The sequence below is a fragment of the Rhinatrema bivittatum genome, chromosome 12 (assembly GCF_901001135.1).
Source record: "Rhinatrema bivittatum chromosome 12, aRhiBiv1.1, whole genome shotgun sequence".
Classification (NCBI taxonomy): domain Eukaryota; kingdom Metazoa; phylum Chordata; class Amphibia; order Gymnophiona; family Rhinatrematidae; genus Rhinatrema; species Rhinatrema bivittatum.
The window spans coordinates 2,826,092-2,852,690 of record NC_042626.1 but is presented as its reverse complement, the minus strand read 5'-3'; the positions used below and the strand labels follow the sequence as shown (position 1 = coordinate 2,852,690).

General features: G+C 47.7%; 1 protein-coding gene across 1 annotated transcript in view; it reads right to left on the bottom strand.

Annotated features, from left to right (window-relative positions):
• The window catches only part of ATP2B4 (ATPase plasma membrane Ca2+ transporting 4), a gene marked incomplete in the record, with an annotated part of 141,705 nt that overhangs the window by 85,587 nt on the left and 29,519 nt on the right, over positions 1 to 26,599 (bottom strand). The window contains 2 exon segments of the mRNA XM_029572171.1: positions 303 to 500; positions 10,770 to 11,238. Of these exon segments, the coding sequence (XP_029428031.1) occupies positions 303 to 500; positions 10,770 to 10,965 (394 nt within the window).

Here is a 26,599-nt window from a genome sequence, read left to right as displayed (position 1 = left end):
TTGTCTCGTTTCATTTCTTTATAAGCACACAATTTTCTTATGCATGTAAAATCACGTTTTGCACATAAAATCAATTTACTCATGTAACTAAATAAACAAAATTGAAAAAAGGTAACGAAAAAGCCAGACAAGCAAAATAAAAAGGGCCGGATGCAATGTTTTCCTGTGGAAAGCCCTCTCGTGTCCCTTCATGGAAGCCGACGGGGGGCCCCCCAGGGACCTCTTAACTTAGTTCATGAAAGGGTCTCCCCAAGGGAAGCGGAAGGCCCCTTCCCTCCCTCCCCCCTGAGCCGGGCACTTACTTTCATTGTCGCCCCCGGGTGGATGGTAGAACGAGAGGCCCAGCGAGATTATGGCTGCAATTTCCAGGATGATTAGTGTGACGTCCTGCAGCGCCTCCCACACTAACTGCAAGAACGTCTTGGCTTTTTTGGGTGGGATAAAGTTCTTGCCGAACGTCTGCCTTCGTTTCTCTAAATCTGCAGGATTTCCAGACAAACCTGCAGGGAAAGAGAAGGAGCACAGGAGGATGCAAAAGCCTGGTAGCAGTTCTCACCTCTGTCCAGACCCCATCTGATGTTCCCTGGGAGAACTCCCAGCCCCTGAAACATTGAAGGATCCTCTGGAATATCCTCCCACCTTCTATAAGATACAGACAGAGCAGAGAGAGCTTCACTATCAGCAGTGCACAGACATTACTGGGGCTCACACCAAGGGATCATCAAGCCCAGCATCCGGTTTCCAATCCAGGCTACCAGTACCTGCTAAGTACACAAACATTAAATGGATCCCATGCTACTGATGCTAGGAATAAGCAAAGGCTTTTCCCTAAATCAATTTCACTAACTGCAGTTTATGGACTTCTCCTCCAGGAACTTAACCAAAACCCAGCAAAGCTAATTTCTTCAACCACATCCTCTGGCATGAATTGTGCGATGACTGAAAAAGAATTTTCTCTGATTTGTTTTAAATGTGTTACTTGCTAACTTCATGGAGTAAATAACTGATTCACATTTACCCATTTAAGTCCTTTCATGATTTTAAACATCTCTATCATATCCCCCCTCAGCCGTCTCTTCTCCAAGCTGAAAAGTCCTAACCTCTTTAGTCTTTCCTCATAGGGGAGCTGTTCCATTCCCTTTATCATTTTGGTCATCCTTCTCTGTACCTTCTCCATCGCAATTATATCTTTTTTGAGATGCAGTGACCAGAACTGTACACAGTATTCAAGGTGCGGTCTCACCATGGAGCGATACAGAGGCATTATGACATTTTCCGTTTTATTCACCATTCCCTTTCTAATAATTCCCAACATTCTGTTTGCTTTTTTGACTGCCGCAGCTCACTGAGCCGACGATTTCAATGTGTTATCCACTATGACACCTAGATCTCTTTCTTGGGTTGTAGCACCTAATATAGAACCTAACATTGTGTAACTACAGCAAGGGTTATTTTTCCCTATATGCATCACCTTGCACTTATCCACATTAAATTTCATCTGCCATTTCGATGCCCAATTTTCCAGTCTCCCAAGGTCCTCCTGTAATGTATCACAATCTGCTTGTGATTTAACTACTCTGAACAATTTTGTGTCCTCTGCAAATTTGATTATCTCACTCGTCGTATTTCTTTCCAGATCATTTATAAATATATTGAAAAGTAAGGGTCCCAATACAGATCCCTGAAGCACTCCACTGCCCACTCCCTTCCACTGAGAAAATTGTCCATTTAATCCTACTCTCTGTTTCCTGTCTTTTAGCCAGTTTGTAATCCACGAAAGGACATCGCCACCTATCCCATGACTTTTTACTTTTCCTAGAAGCCTCTCATGAGGAACTTTGTCAAACGCCTTCTGAAAATCCAAGTATACTACATCTACCGGTTCACCTTTATTCACATGTTTATTAACTCCTTCAAAAAAGTGAAGCAGATTTGTTAGGCAAAACTTCCCTTGGGTAAATCCATTTGGCTGTGTCCCATTAAACCATGTCTTTCTATATGCTCTACGATTTTGATCTTTGGAATAGTTTCCACTATTTTTCCTGGCACTGAAGTCAGGCTCACCAGTCTGTAGTTTCCTGGATCGCCCCTGGAGCCCTTTTTAAATATCAGGGTTACATTGACCACCTTCCAATCTTCAGGTGCAATTATTACTTGTAATAGAACTTAAAAATGAAATTTCAGACCTTTCAGAATCTTGGGATGTATACCATCCGGTCTAAGTGATTTCCTACTCTTCAGTTTTTTGGGTTTTTTTTTACATTTTATGTATCAGATTTTTATTTATAAACAAAGCATAACACTGTTATAAAATTAAATGAAGTAACTAGAAAGGAAATTGTACAAAAATCTTGAGACACAATATAAATTAAACATTTGTAGTCTCCATGTCCAAATTCTAACTACCTTTGGTAGGGGAAGCAGGAAAATCACAGGGAGAACAAAAGAGAGAGATCATAAGAAAACAGGCTTAACAGGCATCAAATCAGCAGAGTACTAATGCTGGAGAAGATGTCACAGGTCTTCTGAATTCCAAGAACTTTATGTTGGTCAGGGAAAAAGAGCATGAAATAATTATTTAAATTAACACTACATCTGGAAGGATAGCAAAGTTTAAAGGAACAGCGTCTTGCTGAAGGGCAAGAAAACCTCTACGACGATCTGTGTTACCTGAGCTAGGTCAGGGAAAATTCAGAAATCTTTAAAAGGGAAGTGATTATCCCCTTGTACAGGTCCTTGGTGAGGCCTCACCTGGAGTACTGTGTTCAGTTCTGGAGACCGTATCTACAAAGAGACAAGGACAAGATGGAAGCGGTTCAGAGAAGGGCGACCAGGAAGGTGGAGGATCTTCATAGGATGACATATGAGGAGAGATTGAAGAATCTAAATATGTACTCCCTGGAGGAAAGGAGGAGCAGGGGTGATATGATTCAGACTTTCAGATACTTGAAAAACTTTAATGATCCAAAGACAACGACAAACCTTTTCAGTCAGAAAAAAATCAGCAGAACCAGAGGTCACGAGCTGAGGCTCCAGGGAGGAAGACTAAGAACCAATGTCAGGAAGTATTTCTTCACGGAAAGGGTGGTGGATGCCTGGAACGCCCTTCCAGAGGAAGTGGTGAAGTCTAAAACTGTGAACGACTTCAAAGGGGCGTGAGATAAACACTGTGGATCCATCAAGTCTAGAGGGCGTGAATAAAGTGGAGGCAGCAAAACACTGCACGGAGCGGCAGTAGTCACAGAGGCATTCACGGAGCGGGATGCCAGTGGCCAGTGGTTGGTGTTCCACCTTCACGGAGCGGAAGGATGGAGGGCTGCCATCTCCAAAAAAAGTAAAAACAGGGGTGGGTAAGAGTATGGGGCAAGGGGGTGGCCTGCTTGTTACAGAGGTTGCTACCCCTAATTGAGCTGGATGTCACTTGGATGCAGATTCGGCACTGCTCTCTACATTGGTGGTGGGGTGGAGGGGAATTAGGGCTGGAGGGTGCTGGAAGCCAATAGTAACAGGTGGGAGAGAGAAAAAGGGGAAAAAAAAATGGATAAAGTGCGTAGCTTGCTGGGCAGACTGGATGGGCCGTTTGGTCTTCTTCTGCCGTCATTTCTATGTTTCTATGTAAATAATGCAGAGGTATTTTAGCAATATTTCTATTTAAATCCTGAGAAGAGGAAAAAAAAAGTAATAACCTTCTAAGTTCAATAATTTCAACAGTGGAATTCATGCGACATAATATTACAAAGAGAAGTATTTTTAGGATAAACAGCATTCGAGAGACAGAAGGAGTTTGGTCAGGTAAAAATCCCAAGCAATATCTTCTCAAAGTCACTTCCAAAATTTCCCGCCCAAGCTTAGGAAAATGTCGTCGTCTCAGTTTTCGAGATGTTCTATCCTTCTTGAAAGTACAGGACGGTCCTTAACCGTTGCCACACTGAAGTTCTGGATTTGCTGTAGATTGTCTTCGATAGCAGAGACATGGACAACTCATAGCGGCAATTTGACCCTCATTATTTGAAACCAATTGTTCAAATTTAGAAGAAAGGGCAACAATTCACTGAGTACAGGAGTTCAAGGACTTCCCGAAGCATTCATTAATTCCCAGAGAGAATCTAATGTCACTATAAGAAAATCACAAGAGGGGAAGTTTGGACTCACCCGGGGCAAAACAGAAGGAAAAGTGGCCAAACCCTCCTCCAGTCGCCCCAAATTCATAGAAGCTGGAGGAGAAGGGAGAGATCCATCAGATTTTCCGCCTACTACATCTTCCAGGTGCACCATGATTTGGTTCCGTTCGTCTGACTCATCAGCCCTGAAAACCATCTCCGGAACTGGTATCTCCCCAGCATCCTCATTAGTAAACACAGAAGCAAAGAATGGGGCAGATTTTCAAAGGGTTACGTGCGTAACTTACGCCCGTAACCCCTAAAGCCTGCTCCTGCGCGCACTGAGCCTATTTTGCATAGGCTCGGCGACACGCGTAGGTCCCGGGGTTTTGAAAAAGGGGCGGGAAGGGGGCGTGTCCGAGGCCTCTGGCACAGCGGCCGTGCCGGGGGATGGCGTGCCGGCAGCACGCGCATGTTATAAAATCGGGTGCACATCTGTTCACGCTGGGTAGCGCACACAAATTTACCCCAAGCGTGCAGGTTAGAAAATCTGTCCCAATTCATTTAGGGGTACATTTTTAAAGGGCAGCATGGGCATCCATGTGCGAGCAGTTCCCGGCACGCGCACATGGATGCGCCAATATTATAACATGCGCGGGTTGACGCATGCATGTTATAAAATCGGCTACTACCAAATTGGTTTGCTTCCCTGATTTCTCTTAGCATTTCATCATCTGTCTGACCATTTTGGCCAGGTGGATGGTAGTATACTCCTATCACTATACTCTTACCCAGCACACATGGGATTTCTACCCATAAAGATTCTACAGTCTCATTTGTGGCAACCAAAAACCACCCTCATCTCCCCTGAAGAATCAAGAAACAACACGGCCAGCACAGACTCAAAGGTAATGGAGGTAGGATGCCAGAAAGCAAGGCTGCAGACCTGCAGGAGAGGAAGCCCCAAATTGTGATCGATTTTCTCGGGTCTCGTCTCTTCCATCCCCCAGCAGCTGGTGGGAGAAGTGCTCGAGTAGAGAAGTCCAAGATTCATTCTGATGAGCAAGCCTGAGATTGATTGGGGGATGAGGGGGCTCCCCAGCATCCTGGATCTGCTGGGATCCTGTAGGAGTGCTGGAGGATGAAAAAGAGAGAGACTGGAGAAATCTAATGAGGACACACACAAAAAACGCTTCCTTTTCCCTACCTCCACAATAAAAAAAATCAGGTTCTGACCATAACTCTTTGAGGTGGTGGGGGAGGGCTATGTCAGGGGCATTCAAATACCTCAAAAGGTATAAATGCACAAGAGGCATTTCTCAGTGGAAAGGAAGCTCTGGAATGAGGGGTCGTAGGAAGAGGATGAAAGCAGGTAGACTGAAGCAGATTGTACGGGCGTTGAATAGGTAAAAAAATCGAGTAGCAAGAAGGTAAGGCAGGCAGAGGAAATGATTCTGGCAGTCTGTCTGCTGTGGTATTCCAGGCTTAGCCAGCCCCTGCATGGAGAGATGACCTCTTGCCCCTAGCACCTCCAGCTTATTCTAACAAACATTTGATCTTATAAATCTGGGCTCAGGATGCAGGTCACTACAGCAGGGCTAAGACAGTCCCAACGGACTTCCAGCCTGTGCCCAGGAATGCAGCTCAGAGATCTGCAGCCATGCATGCACGCAACACCTGCATCCGAGTCAGGCCTTGCATTCAACCAAAGCCTTGGGCTACATTCTCTCTCCTAGTGTCAGAGCTCAGCCCCATGGGTTAATGGTGTTTAGGGTCCGTATCTGCCTCCGCTTTCTACGGTGTCATGGGGCAAGGGAAGGAAGAATGGGAAAACGGTGTCAGCCATGACACAGCCACAGGTTTCTGCAATAAACTGGGAGGTCACAGGGACTCACGGACCCCCGAGCGGTCACACATGGGCGGGTGCCGTTTTCTGTTTGCAGGTGGAGTACCCGGGAGCAGGGCCAGGGGAAGGGGCTGTTGCTGGGTTTCACTCCCATCTGCTCTCTTATCCAGTCAGGCAGGGAGGAGATAAAGGGAGAATATTCTGGAATTTCTCATTCTCCTTCCCACCAAGAAGATTCTCTGTGGAATTTTAAAGGAGAGCCCAGGTTCTTCATAACAAAGCTTACTGCAGCTCTCCATCGCCTTCTGTAATGTCAAAACCTTCCCCAAACCACAGCAGGGGCTATTCTCCAACTCTCCTCCTCTGAGCGAGAAGCAGCAGCCACCTCGGGATCTGGTCCAACACTAGATCCTTCCCTGGGCAGAATATAAACTGCTCCTTTGCTGTGTGGTTGGAGGATAAGCAGATAACCGTAAGCTGGAGAAGTCCTACTGGGCAGTACTGCAGAGCGAGCACACGCAGCATTCAGCCCCCATCTCAGATCCCTCACCCCCCAAGGCAAGGCAAACAGGTATTCAGAGGAACGCGGCAGTGCCAGGACTGACAAGACAGAACACGGACGGCCAATGAAGGGCAGTTCTAAGGCAGCAGATACACGTTGCCAGCTTTGGGACGGCACACAACAGCAAGAACCTAGGAATTGCAATACTGGGTCAGAGCAAGGGCCCATCAAGCCCAGCATCCTGTTTCAATCCTGGTCACAAGTCCCTGGCAGGATCCCACACAGCAGAGGCAGCTCAGCAGTGCTGACAGTGCCACCGCACTGTACTATGTGCTGTACCATCCTAGGAAACCCCAAGAAAGTGAGCAGGAGGACAGGGAATCTGACCGCAATCAATCAATCTCCTGCTGGCAGCGGACGTCTCCGGCATGCAACGATCCTAAGACGGCAGAGGTCGCAGACGCTTCTCCAGCCCCTGCAGGGCATCAGCTCAGGAAATAATGAAACGAGAGCACACCTGGGCGGGAGGATGAGCCAGGATTCAGAGCCAGCTTCCAGCATCCCGAGGTGCAGGACTTGCAAGATTCCTGCTCTGCAACCCAGAAGCCGCAAAAAGGCACTGGACAGACATGGGGACAAAAGAACAGGGAAAGAACTGGGGGACGAGAGAAAAAGGGAGCATTTTTGGCAGAAGGTTCTCATTACAAAAACATTCGATATTAGAAAATGTTTCAAGAGCCGAAACCAATTAAGCTAAAAGCAGCAGAAGTGGAGGGGAGTGAGCAGAATGTGTTTCCAGCGTGTGTGGGTGGATGTGGCTGCACGCTTTGTGTGTGGATGTGGCTGCATGCTTTGTGTGTGTGTGTGTGTGTGTGTGGATGTGGCTGCACGCTTTGTGTGTGTGTGTGTGTGGATGTGGCTGCACGCTTTGTGTGTGGATGTGGCTGCACGCTTTGTGTGTGTGTGGATGTGGGTGGATGTGGCTGCATGCTTTGTGTGTGTGTGTGTGTGTGTGGATGTGGCTGCACGCTTTGTGTGTGTGTGTGTGTGTGTGTGGATGTGGCTGCACGCTTTGTGTGTGTGTGTCTGTGTATGTCTGTGTCTGTGTGTGGATGTGGCTGCACGCTTTGTGTGTGTGTGGATGTGGGTGGATGTGGCTGCATGCTTTGTGTGTGTGTGAATGTGGGTGGATGTGGCTGCACGCTTTGTGTGTGGATGTGGCTGCACGCTTTGTGTGTGTGTGGATGTGGGTGGATGTGGCTGCATGCTTTGTGTGTGTGTGGATGTGGGTGGATGTGGCTGCATGCTTTGTGTGTGTGTGTGTGTGGATGTGGCTGCACGCTTTGTGTGTGTGTGTCTGTGTGTGTCTGTGTCTGTGTGTGGATGTGGCTGCACGCTTTGTGTGTGTGTGTGGATGTGGGTGGATGTGGCTGCATGCATTGTGTGTGTGTGGATGTGGGTGGATGTGGCTGCATGCTTTGTGTGTGTGTGTGTGTGGATGTGGCTGCACGCTTTGTGTGTGTGTGGATGTGGGTGGATGTGGCTGCATGCTTTGTGTGTGTGTGTGTGTGTGGATATGGCTGCACGCTTTGTGTGTGTGTGCATGTGGGTGGATGTGGCTGCATGCTTTGTGTGTGTGTGTGTGTGTGTGTGTGGATGTGGCTGCACGCTTTGTGTGTGTGTGTCTGTGTGTGTCTGTGTCTGTGTGTGGATGTGGCTGCACGCTTTGTGTGTGTGTGGATGTGGGTGGATGTGGCTGCACGCTTTGTGTGTGTGTGGATGTGGCTGCACGCTTTGTGTGTGTGTGGATGTGGGTGGATGTGGCTGCATGCTTTGTGTGTGTGTGTGTGTGGATGTGGCTGCACGCTTTGTGTGTGTGTGTGTGTGTGGATGTGGCTGCACGCTTTGTGTGTGTGTGTCTGTGTGTGTCTGTGTCTGTGTGTGGATGTGGCTGCACACTTTGTGTGTGTGTGTAACATGCTGAGAGGAGGTTTACACTCATCTGTAGGCTGCTCGCGTGCTATCTGCACCTTACATTTCTTCTCTGCGTTACCAGCTCTCTCTCTTTGGTGACTTTAGATGACCTGAGGTCAAGAACAGCTCGAACAACCCAGCGTCCCTTCCAGATCCTGGGAGAGCAAGTGGGATGATGCACTTTAACAAGAGAAATCAGATAACTCCCAACACCTGTCACTGGGTGGGACCCCAAGAGCCAGGGCAGCTGGCACAGAGCACGGCAGCTCCAGATACCGAAAAAAAAAAAAAAAAAAAGTCTTCTCAGTGAACGCCAGGATGAAGAGACTCAGTCACACACTAATTAAAGGTGTTAAAATGCTTCCTTTCCTGACGGAGAGATCACACTGACATCAGCGTAAAACCAACACTCACTTTCCTGTTGCATTTTTTAAGCTGTGCAAGGTTTTTCGGGAAGGTTATTGCAAAATATGATGTATTAAAGGTACATTTCCTGGGTTACAGAGCTGGGGGGAGCAGGCATTGTGCCATCCCTGGCAATCCCAGGACTCCTGCACATGCAACTCATGTCCGTCCTTCAATAAAACAAGACACGCAGAGATTACTCCAGTACCAGGGGCTCGCCACACTGCAGTCTTGCTCTTATTCACCACCGTCACCCATCTGAATAGGATCGGCAGCAAACGGTCATTGGCTGATCCAAGGCACTCAGAGGACAAACATTTCCACGGAAAATACTGAGCCTGATCAATACCACAGCAAATAAGCAGCTTCACAGCCAGAACGCGAGCCATCCAACTTCAGGAAGTTCTTCAACGGTGAATTCAGCAAACTATATTTTAGTGACAGTCTTGCAGACTTTTATACGGACATGTTTTGTGAAAGACTGGACTTACTCTGCCGAGAGTCACCTCAAGGAGCGCAAAAGCAGCAGAAAATCAGTCCCCTCACTCATGGCACTTCTAGTGACAGGAAATTATTTCGGGACAGGTCATTCTGCAGGTTTATCAGGCACATTTCACTAGTGTGAGAGCACTGATTGTCTGTCTGTCTGTACGCATGCTGCAACTTGGCAACTACTGCACAACCCTGGTGGAAATTCAGCATGGGAGACAGAGACAAAGTTCCCGTAAATTGTGATTTTGGTTCCAGTCAATGCAAAATTACGATTGCCGACCCCTGTGATGACTTTCACTTGCTCTGAGAAAGGAAATTTGTCTTTTTGTCTCACTTTTAGCATGTACTTTTCAACTGGTTTTACTCACGGTAATAAAGTTACTGACAGCGAGTATAAAAAAAGGCAAAGAAAGTAGCCAGGCCCATCTGTCAGTAAATTTACTGACAGCGAGTATAAAAAAAAAAAAAAGGCAAAGTAAGTAGCCAGGTCAGTCTGTCAGTAAATTACTGACAGCGAGTATAAAAAAAAAAAGGCAAAGTAAGTAGGCAGGTCAGTCTGTCAGTAAATTACTGACAGCGAGTATTAAAAAGCAAAGAAAAGCAGACAGGCCTATCTGTCAGTAAATTTACTGACAGCGAGTATAAAAAAGCAAAGAAAAGCAGACAGGCCTATCTGTCAGTAAATTTACTGACAGCGAGTATAAAAACAAGGCAAAGAAAGTAGCCAGGTCCATCTGTCAGTAAATTTACTGACAGCGAGTATAAAAAAAAAAAAGGCAAAGTAAGTATCCAGGTCCAGCTGTCAGTAAATTAGTAAAATTACTGACAGCGAGTATTAAAAAGCAAAGAAAAGCAGACAGGCCTATCTGTCAGTAAATTTTAGCCAGGTCCATCTGTCAGTAAATTTACTGACAGCGAGTATTAAAAAGCAAAGAAAAGCAGACAGGCCTATCTGTCAGTAAATTTACTGACAGCGAGTATAAAAAAAAGGCAAAGAAAGTAGCCAGGTCCATCTGTCAGTAAATTTACTGACAGCGAGTATAAAAAAAAGGCAAAGAAAGTAGCCAGGTCCATCTGTCAGTAAATTACTGACAGCGAGTATTAAAAAGCAAAGAAAAGCAGACAGGCCTATCTGTCAGTAGTGGGTAACTCTGGAATTGTACCTGGGGACGTTTATTTCCAGTCAAACCTTCAGCCTCAAGCAGTTACTGCTGTCATATGCTCTCTCTGGTCTCTAATCCAATTTTTCACATCCCAGGTATTTTAGAAGTGAAATAATCATCGAATGCAGCCTGAGGGTCTGTCAGTGGTTGGTCCCCACCTTCCTCTCATTTTGAGCATTGGCGTCAGGGTGAGTTAACAGCCCAGAAGAGCCTGCTAATATACTAAAGGGGGAACATGAGCCGGAGCGAGATGAATTCCCATACTTTCATTCTGCTCTGCTGCTTACCTTCCACAGGAGATGACTTCAGCTGCAGGCAGATGCTCTGTACCCCACCATAAATCTCATTTATCCTCGCTACTGCCTCACCACTCCGCAGCTCCATGAGGTCACGCAGGTCCTCCAGGCTGCAGCCGAATTCCCCCTCATGATTACGCTCTGCTAAAGAGTTCACGGTGTGGGAGTCAGCCGAGTTGTTTGTCATTTTGGTAAAAATGTCGTCAAAAAATAAAAAGGAGAAAAATATAGAAGAAAAAAAGATAGAGATAGCGTCCGTTTTTGTTGGTGCGAGCAGCTTCCGTCAGCTGGGACAGGCTGGCATGGGATTCCAGATGGGGACAGAGGCATTAAACAAGCCCAGCTCCACGGGCGACAGGTATAAACAGGATGTCCATGTCACCCTGGCAACCAGCGGCACGCAGCTCCTGTGCGGGGACCGCGGATCCCTGGATACGCAGCACGCAGGGCCCGGCTGCAGCTGGAAAACAAGGAAGGGAGAGGCAGCGATTAGCGAGTGCCAGGACATTCAGCAGCTACACCCACCAAGGCCTGACTAACCATGCTGGGGGCAGACAAGCCACTTCTCATTCTGGCCTGCCACTTCCTCCTCTTTCTTGTAGCTGGGATTCCCCTCTCCCTCCTAGAACCATGAACCCCCCACTGATCTGCAAACCTTCTGCGTGGAAGTGCACAGCACGGCCCAGCCTGGCAAGCTGTTTTGGGTTGGTTTTTTTTTTATTTTATTTATAGCGTTTTCATAGTATACACAAAAACAGCAAGCGAGAGCAGAGTGGAATGCAATTTCAAGAATAGGCACCAAAATTCCTATACAAGACTGAACAGTAACCTAAACAAGCCAATTCTCAAACAACATCATCAGCGATCTATTTGTGATACGGACCCCAGATGCCGGAGCGCATACTGCAGGCGCTCAATATCTGCAATGTTGCAAACTTGCTGCATCCAAAAGCAATAATTGTAAAGCGAGCTGCTACGAGCAATTGAGCTACTAACCTTCTGAACTTCCTGGGCACAAGGCATCCATCCCAACGTCCCAGAAGTCCCATAATTGGCGCATCTATTCCATCAGCCACTTTGCGCCTTGCAGTGCCAGCACATCTGTATACAGGTGCCCCTCTCCCCACACACAGGGCTAGAGTCCGAGAAGATACGGCAGTAACGATCAGGTGACCTATAAACCCTACGCATCAGGCGAAGGCCAAGGGAACTGCGATGGACATTTACCCAGATATCTTTCCGCTTAGGACCAGTTAAAGAAAGTCTTACATTTTCATTCCATTGGTCAATAAGACCTCGTGCTGATGATTTACCAAACTTCCTGTGAAGTAGTCCCCAGTAAACCAGGGCAGAACCTTTAACAAAGGCCTCAGGGTCTGAAAAATACCATTGTAGACTATTCGCCTCTGGTATTTCTATTGAAAGGTCAAATAATTTAGAGAGAGCTGTGCGCAGTTGAAGACTGTGAGCATGCGGGGAGATCATATTCCCCACTCAGTGATTCAAAAGATTGGAAATGCCCATCTTCCCAGAGCTGCACCAGGTGGTATAACCCACAACCTCTCCATTCCTTAAAAACCGGAGAGAAAGTGAGCCCAGACACATTAGGGTTACCATAAATAGGTCCAAACAAGGATACTTTACTGTCTTCCTATCCCAGGTACCTTAATACATGGTTCCAGATCTTCAAGTGTGGGCTGTTACAGGGCAATCTCTAGTCGCCCTTCGCCGTCAAGGGGAAATACAAGGAAGCAAGGGTAAGATTGTGCGATCTACCTCAGACTGAACTGCTCCGAAGACCTCCAAACTGCACCCCGGTGCAGAAACCAGACTTTAAGAGGGGTCAGACGAGAGGCGCAGTAGTACACTCATCCCGCCCTGGTTCTTAGCTAACCATAATGGACTTATTTTGATTCAGGCCAGTTTATTCAGTCAATGAATTTGGAACTCAAACTATGCAGGGTAGTGAAAAACCTGAGGGATATCGCAAGGAATACGACGAAACAAGTATAAAAAGGTAGGTAGAACGGTCATCTTAACCAAGATACTTGCGCCCAGGAGATCGGCCCAGTGCCTTGTCCATTAACACAAAATAGTTACATGGGAAAAGAAGCTTGAGATCTCAAGGTACAAATATTCCCAAATAGTGAAATCCTTTATCCTCCCGGCAGAACGCAGTCTTACAGGCAGCAATCAACTGACGAGAGCCAATACAAAGGAGTAGACATTTGTCATAGTTAACCTTATATCCTAAAAGGGCCCCATACTGGTGAGGACCAGACAAATCAAAACATTTTATTTATTTATTTATTTAGGGTTTTTATATACCGGCATTCGAGAACGCAGTCCCATCATGCTGGTTCACATTAAAACAAGTGTGCATCGTAAACAAAACTAAAACAATGGTGCGGAAAAAGGCAGTTACAAATAACAGGGAGATTAGAACTTGGCGGAGAGAGAAGAGAAAGGACAGGTTATTAATTCAAACATGTAACGATAGTGTAAAATAATATAAAATTCAAACATCGTCCGCGTAGAGAGAAATAGTGCGCACGGGGGAACCGAACTGAAACCCCTTAGCTGCTGGTGTCTGCCTGACTAGGGCTGCAAGAGGCTCTACAGAGATAGTGTAAAATAATAGTGTAAAATAATATAAAATTCAAACATCGTCCGCGTAGAGAGAAATAGTGCGCACGGGGGAACCGAACTGAAACCCCTTAGCTTCTGGTGTCTGCCTGACTAGGGCTGCAAGAGGCTCTACAGAGAGGAGAGTGGGCACCCTTGCCGAGGCAGAGAGTACCCAGTTTATTAAAAGATGCACCCTGGGAGCCGTGTACATGGCACCCACTCATTGCAAAAATCTATCAGGCATACCCGCCTTCCTTAGGACTGAAAACAGAAAGCTCCAGCATATACACTCCCCTCCAGGGATACAATCAAACCTGTCCACCCAAACGTCTTAGAAAGATGCACGATAATGAAGAGACAAACCCAGTCTGATCACGATGAATTCAAATGGGGAGTTGTAGAACCTTAGCCAATATTTTCGAATCAGAATTTAACAGCGAGATGGTGTGGTAGGATCCACTTTCCCAGGCTTGACAAGGAGGGAAGTGGTAGCATCTCCTAGCTGTCCTAATGAAGAGCATTATTATATAAAGAAAGCAAAAATGGAGCAACATCATCAATAGGATATCCATCAGGCCCCAGGCATTTCCCTCCCCGAATCTCTAACAGGGTGATGGGCTCCTCCCAACTAAGGGAGGGGGACACCATCCAGAAAATCCCGGCTAGCTCCTTCGAAAGGGGGCGTTAGATTCTGAATGAAGGGTAGTAAAATATTTCCCATCTTGCAGGTCGGCAGTGTATGTGCCCGCAGGAGTGCGCAAAGCTGCAATCTGCAAACTTGCCTTCTCTTTACAGCCCTCGCCAATAAAGAACCCACCCTACCGCTATGCTCATAATAATTAAGTCTAGTGAACCTGAGAGCCCGCTCAATTTTGGTAATTTCTAGGGAACCCAATTCCCGCCAAGCTATGTCTTAAGCGAGCAATCCCTTTTGTGTTGTGCCTCAGGCATTGCAATGGCAGATAGCAGCTCTGCCCTTCGCCTATTGTCTTGCTTATGGTTGTACCTGGCATAAGTAATAATTTTACCTCTAAGAAATACTTTAAAGGTTTCCCATCACAAATAGGTGTATAGTCAGCTTCTGGGTTAAACTCATTAAACTCCTGCACTGCTTTAGTAATGGACTGGCAAAATTCCAGTTTTCCCAGCTGAGAAGTATTTAATCTCCACGACAAAGTAGGAGATCTAGCCTGAGCTAGATTAAAAACAAATTCCACAGGATTATGGTCTGAAATCAGAGTCGGTAAAATAGTGCAATCTTAGCAAGGAAGCTAGGGAAGCACAGATAATAATCCCACCTACTACCAGATTTATGTGGAGGAGAGTGAGATGTGTAGTCCCTTTCCTGGAGATACAGGTGTCTCCAAACATCAATAAGCTTTAGGGTAGTTACCCCGAGGATACAGGGGCTGAAGGTACAGTAGGGAATTCATACAGATGTTCCAGTCCCCACCCATACAGAGTGAGTCGTAGCCAAAGTTAACACTAACATCCAACACATTCTTCCAAAAAGTAGGCTGATCCTGGTTAGGCCCATACACATTCACCAAGGTAAATTTGTCCCCATATAAAGATAATATAACTGCCTTCAGGGTCAGCTTGGGATCGATGCACCTGAATTTGCAAGGTCTTTCCCCGGAGTAATAAACACCACCCACCCAGCTATGTTTTTAAATTTCTCATCTTCTAAATTCGTCAAATGGGTCTCCTGCAGAAATATTTGCGCCTTATTTTGTTTTGCCCAGCGTAGTATCTGTTTCCAATTAATGGGGGACGAAATACCACGCACATTAAGAAAAAGAATTAAGAGCTGACATCACCGGAAATAGTTATAGGTTACGTATAATAATGGTCACAGTGGAAAATTAAAAATGCGGGCATACAGACTAAAGGAGAAGAAACCTCATCCCAGGCCATGGTAATATAAAAGATAATCCTGACTTGTATCACAGACAACGAATTAGGCTCTCTCCTGGCTAATGTTAAATTACAGAACAATCCCATCCCAAAAACCCCACCCATTCGTGAACATCCCCCTCCCCCCACAAGTAACAGCAACAAGAGATAAACCCAGGCCAACCTAGCCAGAAAAGCCCCAAAAGTGATCGGCCTCAGTAAACCCCGGTGGGACGTTAACCGGAACCGAGAGTCTGACCCGTAAATCCCCAAAACCACAAGTAAAAAGACATAAGAAAAGTAAAGATACAAAAACTGAGAGCAATGGGACTGAGAGCAAGTCCAGCGTAAAACAACTACAGCCAAAGTCCAAGGTCAGGCTCCCAGGTTGAATGAAGGAGTTTGAAGCCATCACGCAAGCTGTAAAGTCCAGACCTCCACGGAGATCCACGTGGGTAATAAGGAAAAAGCATGAATGAGGCCAGATGAGTGAGAATTAACAACGCGGCCATGTCAAAAAAAATTATAAACCCCTCCCATAAAAATAAGCAACCATGGTTCTCAAATGAACTCCGCACTCAGAAGCAAAATCTAAGACGGAAAGAAAAAGAATGGAGGAAGAATTCTAATCCCCTCACTCTTTCCATATACAAAACTACTCTCCACCAGTACAGATCAGCAACACTCCGAACAAAAAGAGATTTCTATGCTCACCGCATCCACGATATGCTATATGATGCGAGGGCCCTCTTCTCCTATGTTTCGGAACTTACCAAAACGGCTCTTCCTAATATCCCTGACGATACAGCTCAATCAAAGGCCAATGACCTGGCCTTATTCTTTCAAAATAAAATCACCAATACCCTGGCTAGATTACCTGTCAACACAAATCCTACTCTTCCGGACACAGTTCTCCTACCAAACTTAGACATAAGATTGGACTCCTTTGATTCGACCCACACTTTAGAGGTAGAATCGCTGATAAAAAGAATGAAACCTTTGACCCACCCGCTGGACCAAATACCCTCCAAGTTACTGATTCTCATTCCAGAATACATATCCAAATATCTAGCTGATATCATCAATTGTTCCCTTACACAAGGAACATTCCCGGACGCGCTCAAATTGGCCACGCTCAAACCCATACTCAAAAAATCCAACCTGGACCCGGAAGACCTCAACAATTACCGTCCCATATCAAATCTCCCATTTGTATCTAAGATCATGGAGAAAATTGTAAATAAGCAACTTTCAAATTACCTAGAAGACCACAATATACTTCACACGTCACAATATGGTTTCCGAAAAGAACACAATACGGAAACCCTCCTCACCTCCCTCCTGGATCAACTATATATTGGTTTTGATAAAGGACAGTCATTTCTCTTAGCTCTCCTCGACATCTCTGCGGCTTTTGATACGGTAAATCACAACATCCTCCTAAACCGACTCTCAGACATAGGAATTACAGGTTCAGCCCTCAGATGGTTTGAATCTTTCCTCAGTAATAGAGGCTATAAGGTAAAAATTAAAAACATGGAATCACCTCACACTAATGCTCCTTTTGGCGTCCCCCAGGGCTCCTCCCTATCACCCACCCTGTTTAATATCTACATTCTCCCCCTCTGCCACCTACTTTCAAACCTCAAACTCAAATTTTATATTTACGCAGATGACCTTCAAATTTTAATCCCTATATCCAAATCATTGGACTCAACACTCAGGTTATGGAACTCTCATCTACAAACTATAAACCACTACTTATCCAGCCTCAACCTTGTGCTCAACACTTCTAAAACCGAACTCTTGCTAATTACTCCAGAAGGTAGTCCCATACTTCTCCAATCACAAAATATTCCACATATATCACACGCCAGAGATCTTGGAGTCCTAATCGACAGTCACCTGAACCTAAAGCATTTTATAAAACACACTACTAAGGAGTGCTTTTACAAGTTACAAGTACTCAAAAAACTCAAACCGCTCCTATTCCACTACGATTTCAGATCTGTCCTCCAAGCCATTCTGTTCTCTAAGATCGACTATTGTAACTCCATTCTGCATGGTCTTCCAGCCTCTACCATTAAACCGCTCCAGCTGCTACAAAATGCAGCGGCAAGGATTTTGACAAATACCAATCGGAGAGAGCATATTTCTCCCATTCTAAAAGATCTCCACTGGCTCCCAGTAAACTTCCGGATCCTCCATAAATCTCTCACAATCATTCATAAAAATATCCACCATCAAACCCCGCTTGACCTGTCTCATCCTCTCAGACTGCACTCGACAGCCAGGCCTTTAAGGGATGCTTACAAGGGATCTTTACACGTTCCTACAATCAAATTAGTGCACCACGCAAACCTCAGAGACCGGTCTTTTTCTACCGCAGGCCCTTCCATGTGGAACGCCATGCCTCCGGACCTCAGACTGGAGACTTGTCTAACAACTTTTAAAAAGAAACTAAAGACATGGCTGTTCAGCAAAGCCTTCCCCACCACAAACCCCATTGCCTGATCTAGAATTGTTCACCACACATCTCTGTAAACAAAACTCTCCAAATTTTTCATGCATAATATCCATTACAGAGAGGTTGGCCCCTTGCCCCCTCTTCTGTATATAGTATTTATTATATTTTATTTCATTTTATTTATATATTTATTGCTCCGTTCACCCCTTCTTTATTTTCCTACTCCAAGTTAAGGCTTCCTTGTTATAATGTAACTGTATGCTCCGTATCTCTTGTTGATTGGGTAATTGTATATTCTGCTTAGTTCATTGTAAACCGAATTGATTTGATTTGTATCAAGAAAGTCGGTATATAAAAGCCTTAATAAATAAATAAATAAAATGTTGAGCAAAATCCGGGTCTGGGTCATCTCACCGATAGAAATTGAAAAACTAGCTAAATATAGCTAGGGGGAACTCCCTTCGAACAGTATATGGAAAGAACAAACCGAGCCACCACAAGCCCCCGCTCTCCTGCCGGGCACCAAGGGAAGTAGCAGGTGAATGATGTTGAAATACCCACATGGTCGTCACGATACTTTAGAGGCAGAGTTGTGGCTTTTAACCTCAGCTTCTGCCACGGACATGCAAGAGATTGCTTTATTATTGACAGTCACTTTCAATTTAGCAGGAGAGAGCATAGCAGAAGGCCCCCCTAAGTTTCCAAATTCTCTTTTAACAGCTCGAAAGGCCTGCTGTTGAAGTTCTGGAGAAAAGTCGGCAAAGATCACCTGAGTGGGTCAAGGATTCCACCTCTCTCGCAGCAATCAAAACACGCTGCTTATCGGTAAAATTGTGTAGCCGCACAATTAAGCTCTCGGTATTCCACTTCGTGCCGATTCTGGCGCAGTGACGTGATGCGCCCGGTCAATTTTAATGGCGCCATCTTTGCAAGAAATATTTAGGAGCTGAGGGAGCCAGGGAGCCACGAAATGAATGGCATCCCGACCTTCCGCATGTTCTGGAAGCCCCACGATTGGTTTTTGAGGTCCTCTAATTAGCCAATCACAGTGACATGTTGGCGCTCCAGCTTTTCTATCTTGGCACTCATTGAGGTAAACGAGTCCTTGAGATCTGAAATCCAGGTCTCAGCATTGTCTAGCCTACTTGAATGTTGCCGTACCAACTTGACTATTTGGGCTATTTTGTCCACGATGATGCTGAATCGAGCATCCAAGCAACGTGATTTTAGCTGCAAAAGCTTCCAGTAAATTGGAAGCTGTGTCCGGGCCACCTCAGTGTTTATTAAGACCGCGTCAGATTAAGGCTGCAGAGTCCCTCTCCCGATCGGGCAATTTACTTCTGACTGTTTTCCTGGCCTCAGATCTCTTTTCAGCCCATAGTGCAGGCAGGGAACATTGAGAGGTGTCTTTTCTTATAGCCATAGCGGGACACAGGATAAATTGAAGACTCTGAGCAAGTAAAATCAGGTAGGCCCAGCGTGAGCCCAGCAGCACACGAAGCATAACCGGAAGTCCCCCGGCAATCTGGGGGTTTTTTTTTTGTTTCCAATGAAGCGGAATGTCTTGCATTCCACATTTATTTCTTTGATTTAAATTCTGCCTTTCAGCCACTTCAAAGTTCCCTGTCCCTAGAAGGCTCACAATCTACAGGACCTCACGCCACCCCTATTTACTTGTGACAGCTGCAAAAAAAATAAATAAATAAAAGTAGAGCCTCCCTTGGAAGGCAGCACCACAAGATCCAAGCTTTCTCCTCTGATGTCACTGAACATCTTAGCACCCCCGTCCCCCAACCTAGAGAAATGCAGGGCACGATCAGCACTATTGCCACCTGACAAATTACTGGCGGTTCATAGGTAACACCTGTCAGCAATAGCACAAGAAGTGTAAGGAAAGCCACATGTGGAACTCAAGAGAAACCAGGAGCTTACAATCTGCAGGTCTGGCAAGATCAGAGCAGGGCAAAACCCAAGATATTAAAGCTAAAAGTGCCAGCGACTAACACATTCCCCAGAGGGAGAGGCTACAATGCATGCCCCTGGGGGACAGCATCAGTGAAGTGAAGGAGTCGTCCTCTGGGCATCCAAGCCTCACGCCTGGCTGGGAGCGACCCATGAATGATTATTCTGGCATCAGTCCCCAGACACACATTAATACCTTTCATCTCTGATTAGAAGCACCCTATGGAATACATGTGTCAGAGCTGCCAGCAAAGCCCAAGCTAGGTCCCGAGCATCTGGGTGTGTGACTCAGACACGCTCCTGAGATGGGGTCAGCAACCTCCCCTTCCCGGTACGGGACAGAAGAAAAAGCCCAATACAGGCAGGCAGTTCTTTTTACCCATCTCCTGTTCATCCTCCCAAAGCTACACAGCAGTCCAGGTCCCCCAGCCCAGCCTTAAGCAGCTCCCTCCCAAAAAAGCTAGGAGTGCTATAGAGAAGAGGCCAGGAAGCACAGACCCTTATTCATCAGTGGCAAACGTATTTAGAAACAAAATAAAAACAGCAGCTCATTAATTAAAATGGTGATTGTGGAGCTGGTAATTACCCCTCAGGAGCTGTAGGACCCCTCTCATTATCTCCCCTCCCTGTGGAGCATCTGCCTGCAGCAGGAAAAAAAAGCACTGCTGTCTGAACCGCCCCCAAATGTGCTGCCCCCCCTAGGGATGTGGCAAAGCAAGGGTTAATCTAGGTCAGGTGACCTCCAGCAGGCAACGCCTGCAAAGTGATGAGAGACCAGAACCAGTGGGGTGGCAGGAGCTCCTAGGTCACCAGCCCCCTCTCTCTCAGTCCACCACACGCCAAGAACAAAAGAATCCTTCATTAGCAATCAAAGAAAGGAGGAACAGTGAAGCAGGGCAGCAATAGAGGGGAGGAGGCAGGTAGACAAGGTACTCCCAACACACACACACACACACACACACACTCCTCAGCAAGGTGCCAGCACCACATTAAACAAGGAGCTGCAGGGGCCACCTTACAATCAGCTTTCCACACTAAACTACGTTCAAACTGTGCTTTCCAGGCCTATGAAGGCATCGGCACGCGCCATAATCGTGAAAGTCTTGCCAAAAGCTGTCAGAAGTGAGAATTCGGCTGTTGATTCTGAGTACAAGCAGAATACCACCCAGCACCCCAGTATTCCTTCAACCGGGCAGGACAGGGAGCCCCGTGGCAAAGAAGAGCACGGCAGGATCTGCACACGCGTGCATGGGTTCTGAGACATGCTAAGCACTCAGGGCTGAATCACAGGCAGCGACCTGGTGAGAGAGGGCCACCTGCAGGACACAGCTTCAAAGAAAGAGCAAGGCACGTCACAGATGAAAGGCTACTTCATTTATCAGCACCAGCCAGGGCCCTCAGGAAAGGCAGCAGCACTTACTCACCAGCAGGGCCGGAGCCCTGGCACGTCACGGGCATCTGCACCAGACAGACGGGGAAACGGCGCAATTATCTTGGGATGGACCGTGGCACAGAACGTGGAATAATACAAGGTTAAGCCTTTCGCAGTATGAACGGCTCATCACAAAGACCGTCAGGGGCAGTTGTGTAATGAGGCAGGGTGAGGCGGCCACTTCAGGCGGCAAAAAACTGCCCCCTGCCATCAGAACAGAGGACCCGTGCATAATTCCTCCCCACCCCCAGCCAGGGTCTCCTTCATCTTTGTTATTTTCTGTGCCGAATTCCTCTCGTGGCGAAGATGAAGGCCCCCGGTGAGAGTGAGTGTATGTAGAGGGGGCTGGGGACCTTTGATTAACTCAAACTTCAGTCATGGGCGAGGGGAAATGCCACCTCGTGAAACACAGAAACAGCCCCAGAGTCCTGCCTCCTACCTGGAGCCAGCATCAGGCCTGGGAGACCACCCTGGCGGCAGAATTACAGGAAGTGACAAAATGCCTCAGAAATGAAAGGAAAGCGTACGGAAGACAAAACCAGAGAATCCATAGTGGCAAAGCCAGAGACTGGCTGGATCCAACGGGTTTGTGCTGAACTTCCTCCTGCTCCGGGACAGAGGTCAGAATGCAAAAGGAAAATGGGTTCTTTCCTGCTAATTTTCATTCCTGTAGAACCACAGATCAATCCAGACGCTTGGGTTTTGCCTTCCCCCAGCAGATGGAGACAGAGAGAGTCTCACTGACACTGCTACATACTCACGTGTGCCACCTGCACTCCCTCAGTATTGACCTGTACCCAAGCATAAAAACTGTATAAACACCAAATAAATAAAACAAATTTAGAAAAAAAACCTTTTATAACAAGTCTGTACTTTATACCATACCAATAAAATCAGATGAGTGGACGACTCTGAATCTCCACAGATCAGACGGATTCTGGACTGATCTGTGGAACTACAGGAATGAAAATTAGCAGGTAAGAACCAGTTTTCCTTTCCCAGTACCTACCCAGATCAATCCAGACTCCTGGGATGTACCCAAGCTTCCCTACTTAGGGTGGGACCTGGAGAGTCCCGCTCTACAAAACACTTTTGCCAAAAGACTGGGACTCCGGATCCCCCACATCCAGACCATAGTACCTTGCAAAAGTATGCAGAGACTTCCAAGTTGCTGCCCTGCAAGTTTCCTGTGGCAAAACCAGCTGCACCTCTGACCACGAGGCAGCCTGGGATCGCGTAGAATGGGCTCGCAAAACCTCAGGAACTAATCGACCCGTACTTATATACGTCAACCCAATAGCCTCTTTGAGTCATCATGCAATCATAGCCGTAGATGTATGAGAACCTCTTCTTGGTCCGACCCCCTAAAGTCATTTGTTACCTTAAGATATCCCAACTCCCTCCATACGTACAAAAGCTTAAGCTCTCTCGTATGAGGTGCGGGGGAACCCAACAGAGAAAAAGCTGGAAGTTTCACCATCTGATTAACGTGAAACACCGATACCACCTTAGGTAAAAAAGACAGGACCATGCACAACGATACTCCTGAGTCTGAAATTTGAAGGAATGGATCACGGCAAATCAAATCCTGTAACTCAGAAATCCTTCTAGCCGAACATATGGCCATCAGGAAAACAACCTTAAGAGTCAAATCTTTAAGCATTGCTCTTCTAAGCGGCTCAAAAGGCGCATCCCACAAACCCGCGAGGACGAGATTAAGATTCCAGGACAGACAAACTTTCCTTACTGGCGGACGTAAATTCCTCCCCCCCCCCAGAAGAACCTGAACCACATCTGGATGAGCAGAGAGGCACCCTCTACTTCCCCCTGAAGACAACCAAGAGCAGCCAACTGAACCTTGAAAGAATTCACAGCCAAACCCTTGATCAGACCCTCTTGAAGAAAAGATAGGATATGAGACATGGCAGACTCATTGAGTCGGGCCTTCTGACCCAATGAATTGTCCCTGTAACAGGAGGTTGCGAACCGCATCTTCTGCCTGTGGGGGACCCCAGACATAGATCTGTTCGCTTCCCCAGAGAACAAGAAAGTGGATCGATTCTGCTCCCTGGACCGAGAGGGCAGGAGATCGATGTCTGATGCCTTTTCATGCCACTGGGGCACCAGTCTCCTGTACGTTTATCCTCCCCTGCCATTGGTCTCAAAGACACTTCAAAAGTTCCAACAGGACCAAGGCACCATAGGGACCCAGAAAGGCCTCCCCTTCGCCAGGTTGGATAGGGTCTCCCACCACTCGAGGGATTGCCGAAGTGAAGTGGTGACTAGGATGCGAGCCCAAAAATCCTGGGCAGCTCGGCGCCACTGTAAGCACAATGTCCACTGCGCCCTGCGCATGTGTAGCCAAGCGAACAGTGTGACGTTAACAGTTGTTGTCATGTGCCCTAAAAAGCGCAGAAATGGGTGTGCCGAAACATGAATGCAGCAGGAGACTACCCTTGCCAGAGAAGTGAGAGTCATTGCCCGGTCTCAGGGTAAGAGGGCCTTCCTCTGGACACTATCCAACCTGCCTCTGATGAAGTCCTACTGTAGTGATGCCTGGAGATGGGATGCAGGAGCAACCCAAAATCTGACGAAAAAGGTCTTGCGATGCCAGCCATGGGCTGTGCAGAACCAGGATCAGGCAAAAGAGGACGACTTCTCCCTCTGCCCCCTCTTGTTCTTATCTGGAGCCCGAGCAAGCTGGGGAAAGCCTGGGAGGGAAATCCCCCTCCCCCTCTGCCAGTGTGGCGCAAGCTGCATGAGCTCTCAAAATGGCCGCTCCCACGCCAACAGGTCCTCCAGCCGGCACGGGAGGAACAAGAACGGAAGACAGCCTCCTTTTCGTGGACCCTAGAGCATTGGACAGCCCCTCATCACCGGTGGAACAGGCAGTGCATAACCCAATACGACTAAGGGGCGACTGCCGAGCACCATCTCTCTTTGACAGCAGGAAGCTTAGCTCGGCCACAAAGAAGCCTCCAACACTGAAAAGCACAGCCGCCCAAAGCAAAAGAGGCAGGAAGTTGGCCGATGATAATACAGGATTCCTATCTGCTTTGGCTTTTTTTTTTTTTTTGGTAAAACTTTATCCTCAGGCTGGAACACAGAGCTGTCCAAAAAATAAAGAGGCCACCCGAAAAAAACCAATCAGTTATCCTGAGTCTGCAGCCACCTTAGCAGCGTCGTGAAGGGGAGGGACCTGGACCACCATTCCAGCTTGTCCACCTCAACCAACAGGTATGGTCCCACCAGGACCTACCACCCTCTGGGAGGAAGGCTTGTAAACTCTAAAGAAAATAATTGTCTCCTGACTGCAGAACTGGAGACAGAGAAATACTGAGGGACTGCAGGTGCACACTGGGTTATGTACAGTGTCAGGGAGACTCTCTCTGTCTCCATCTGCTGCCAGGGAGGCAAAACCCAGGAGTCTGGACTGATCTGGGTACATACTGGGAACTGCTGGAGACAGAGAAATACTGAGGGACCGCAGGTGCACACTGGGTTATGTACAGTGTCAGTGAGACTCTCTGTCTCCATCTGCTGGCAGGGAGGCAAAACCCAGGAGTCTGGACTGATCTGGGTACATACTGGGAACTGCTGGAGACAGAGAAATACTGAGGGACCGCAGGTGCACACTGGGTTATGTACAGTGTCAGTGAGACTCTCTGTCTCCATCTGCTGGCAGGGAGGCAAAACCCAGGAGTCTGGACTGATTGGGTACGTACAGGGAACCTCAAATCCCACACAGTACATAGAAATGTCCACATAGCCTGGCACAAAGCCCCCCTTTCACCTAAGAAGCGACCACCTGTCCAACCCGCAGCAACTTTCACTCCGTCTGCTCTCACAGCCTCTGAAGCTCCATTCAGCAGACTGAGTTAGGGTCTTACACTCCTAGGCACTGTAGCGTCTGTCACCCTCTCCCCCTCTGAGACAGCAGGAAGTCTAAGGCAGAGCCCCACAGTTTGCTGCAGCAGCTCGGGGTAGATTCTCTGCATTAATTAGGAAATTCCATCCTTTATATTACCTTATTTAAATTAAGTAGTGTTTCAACCTTGCTTAAGTATCATTGCAGGGAGGAGATCTCAGGGACAGGGAGAAGACAAGAGGGGGAAAGGAAGGGAGGAAGACTAGAATGGGGTGAGGAGAAGGTAAAAAGGACTGAGGCTAGGAGGGAGGGGTGTGGGAGGAAAAGAGTGATGGGGATGATGGGAGACGGGAAGATCAGGAATCAGCAGGGAGCTTCCGGGATTGGGGAAGAGGAGGAGGGCAGAGCTGGTGTTCTAGTAGGCAAACTAGGGAGTCACATCACCAAAATCCCATCAGTGCGAAGCCCAGAGGAGTGTTAGGTCAGAAAGGAAGCGCTGTGCTGGGGCCACTGCCACCAGTAAGAGGAAGCGCTGTGCTGGGGCCACTGCCACCGGTAAGAGGAAGCGCTGTGCTGGGGCAGTAAGAGGAAGCGCTGTGCTGGGGCCACTGCCACCGGTAAGAGGAAGCGCTGTGCCGGGGCCACTGCCACCAGTAAGAGGAAGCACTGTGCTGGGGCAGTAAGAGGAAGCGCTGTGCTGGGGCCACTGCCACCGGTAAGAGGAAGCGCTGTGCTGGGGCCACTGCCACCGGTAAGAGGAAGTGCTGTGCTGGGGCAGTAAGAGGAAGTGCTGTGCTGGGGCCACTGCCACCGGTAAGAGGAAGCGCTGTGCTGGGGCAGTAAGAGGAAGCGCTGTGCTGGGACCACTGCCACCGGTAAGAGGAAGCGCTGTGCTGGGGCCACTGCCACCAGTAAGAGGAAGCGCTGTGCTGGGGCAGTAAGAGGAAGCGCTGTGCTGGGGCCACTGCCACCAGTAAGAGGAAGCGCTGTGCTGGGGCCACTGCCACCAGTAAGAGGAAGCGCTGGGCCGGGGCAGTAAGAGGAAGCGCTGTGCTGGGGCAGTAAGAGGAAGCGCTGTGCTGGGGCCACTGCCACCGGTAAGAGGAAGCACTGGTCCGGGGCAGTAAGAGGAAGCGCTGTGCTGGGGCAGTAAGAGGAAGTGCTGTGCTGGGGCCACTGCCACCGAGGAAGCACTGGTCCGGGGCAGTAAGAGGAAGCGCTGTGCTGGGGCAGTAAGAGGAAGTGCTGTGCTGGGGCCACTGCCACCGGTAAGAGGAAGCGCTGGTCCGGGGCAGTAAGAGGAAGCGCTGGGCCGGGGCAGTAAGAGGAAGCGCTGGGCCGGGGCAGTAAGAGGAAGCGCTGGGCTGGAGCTGCCAGCAATAGTTGACTTGGGGAGGGTGATGCATGAGCCAAGGTCTGGCAGAAGGATACGTTTGGGAGGTGGGATCCAAGATCTGGTGAGAAGGCAGAGGAAAGAAGGGAGGTTCCAGGCTCTGGGGGATAGAATTGGAGAGAGGGAGAGAGAGAGAGAGAGAGGGAGAGAGAGAGGGAGAGAGAGAGAGAGAGAG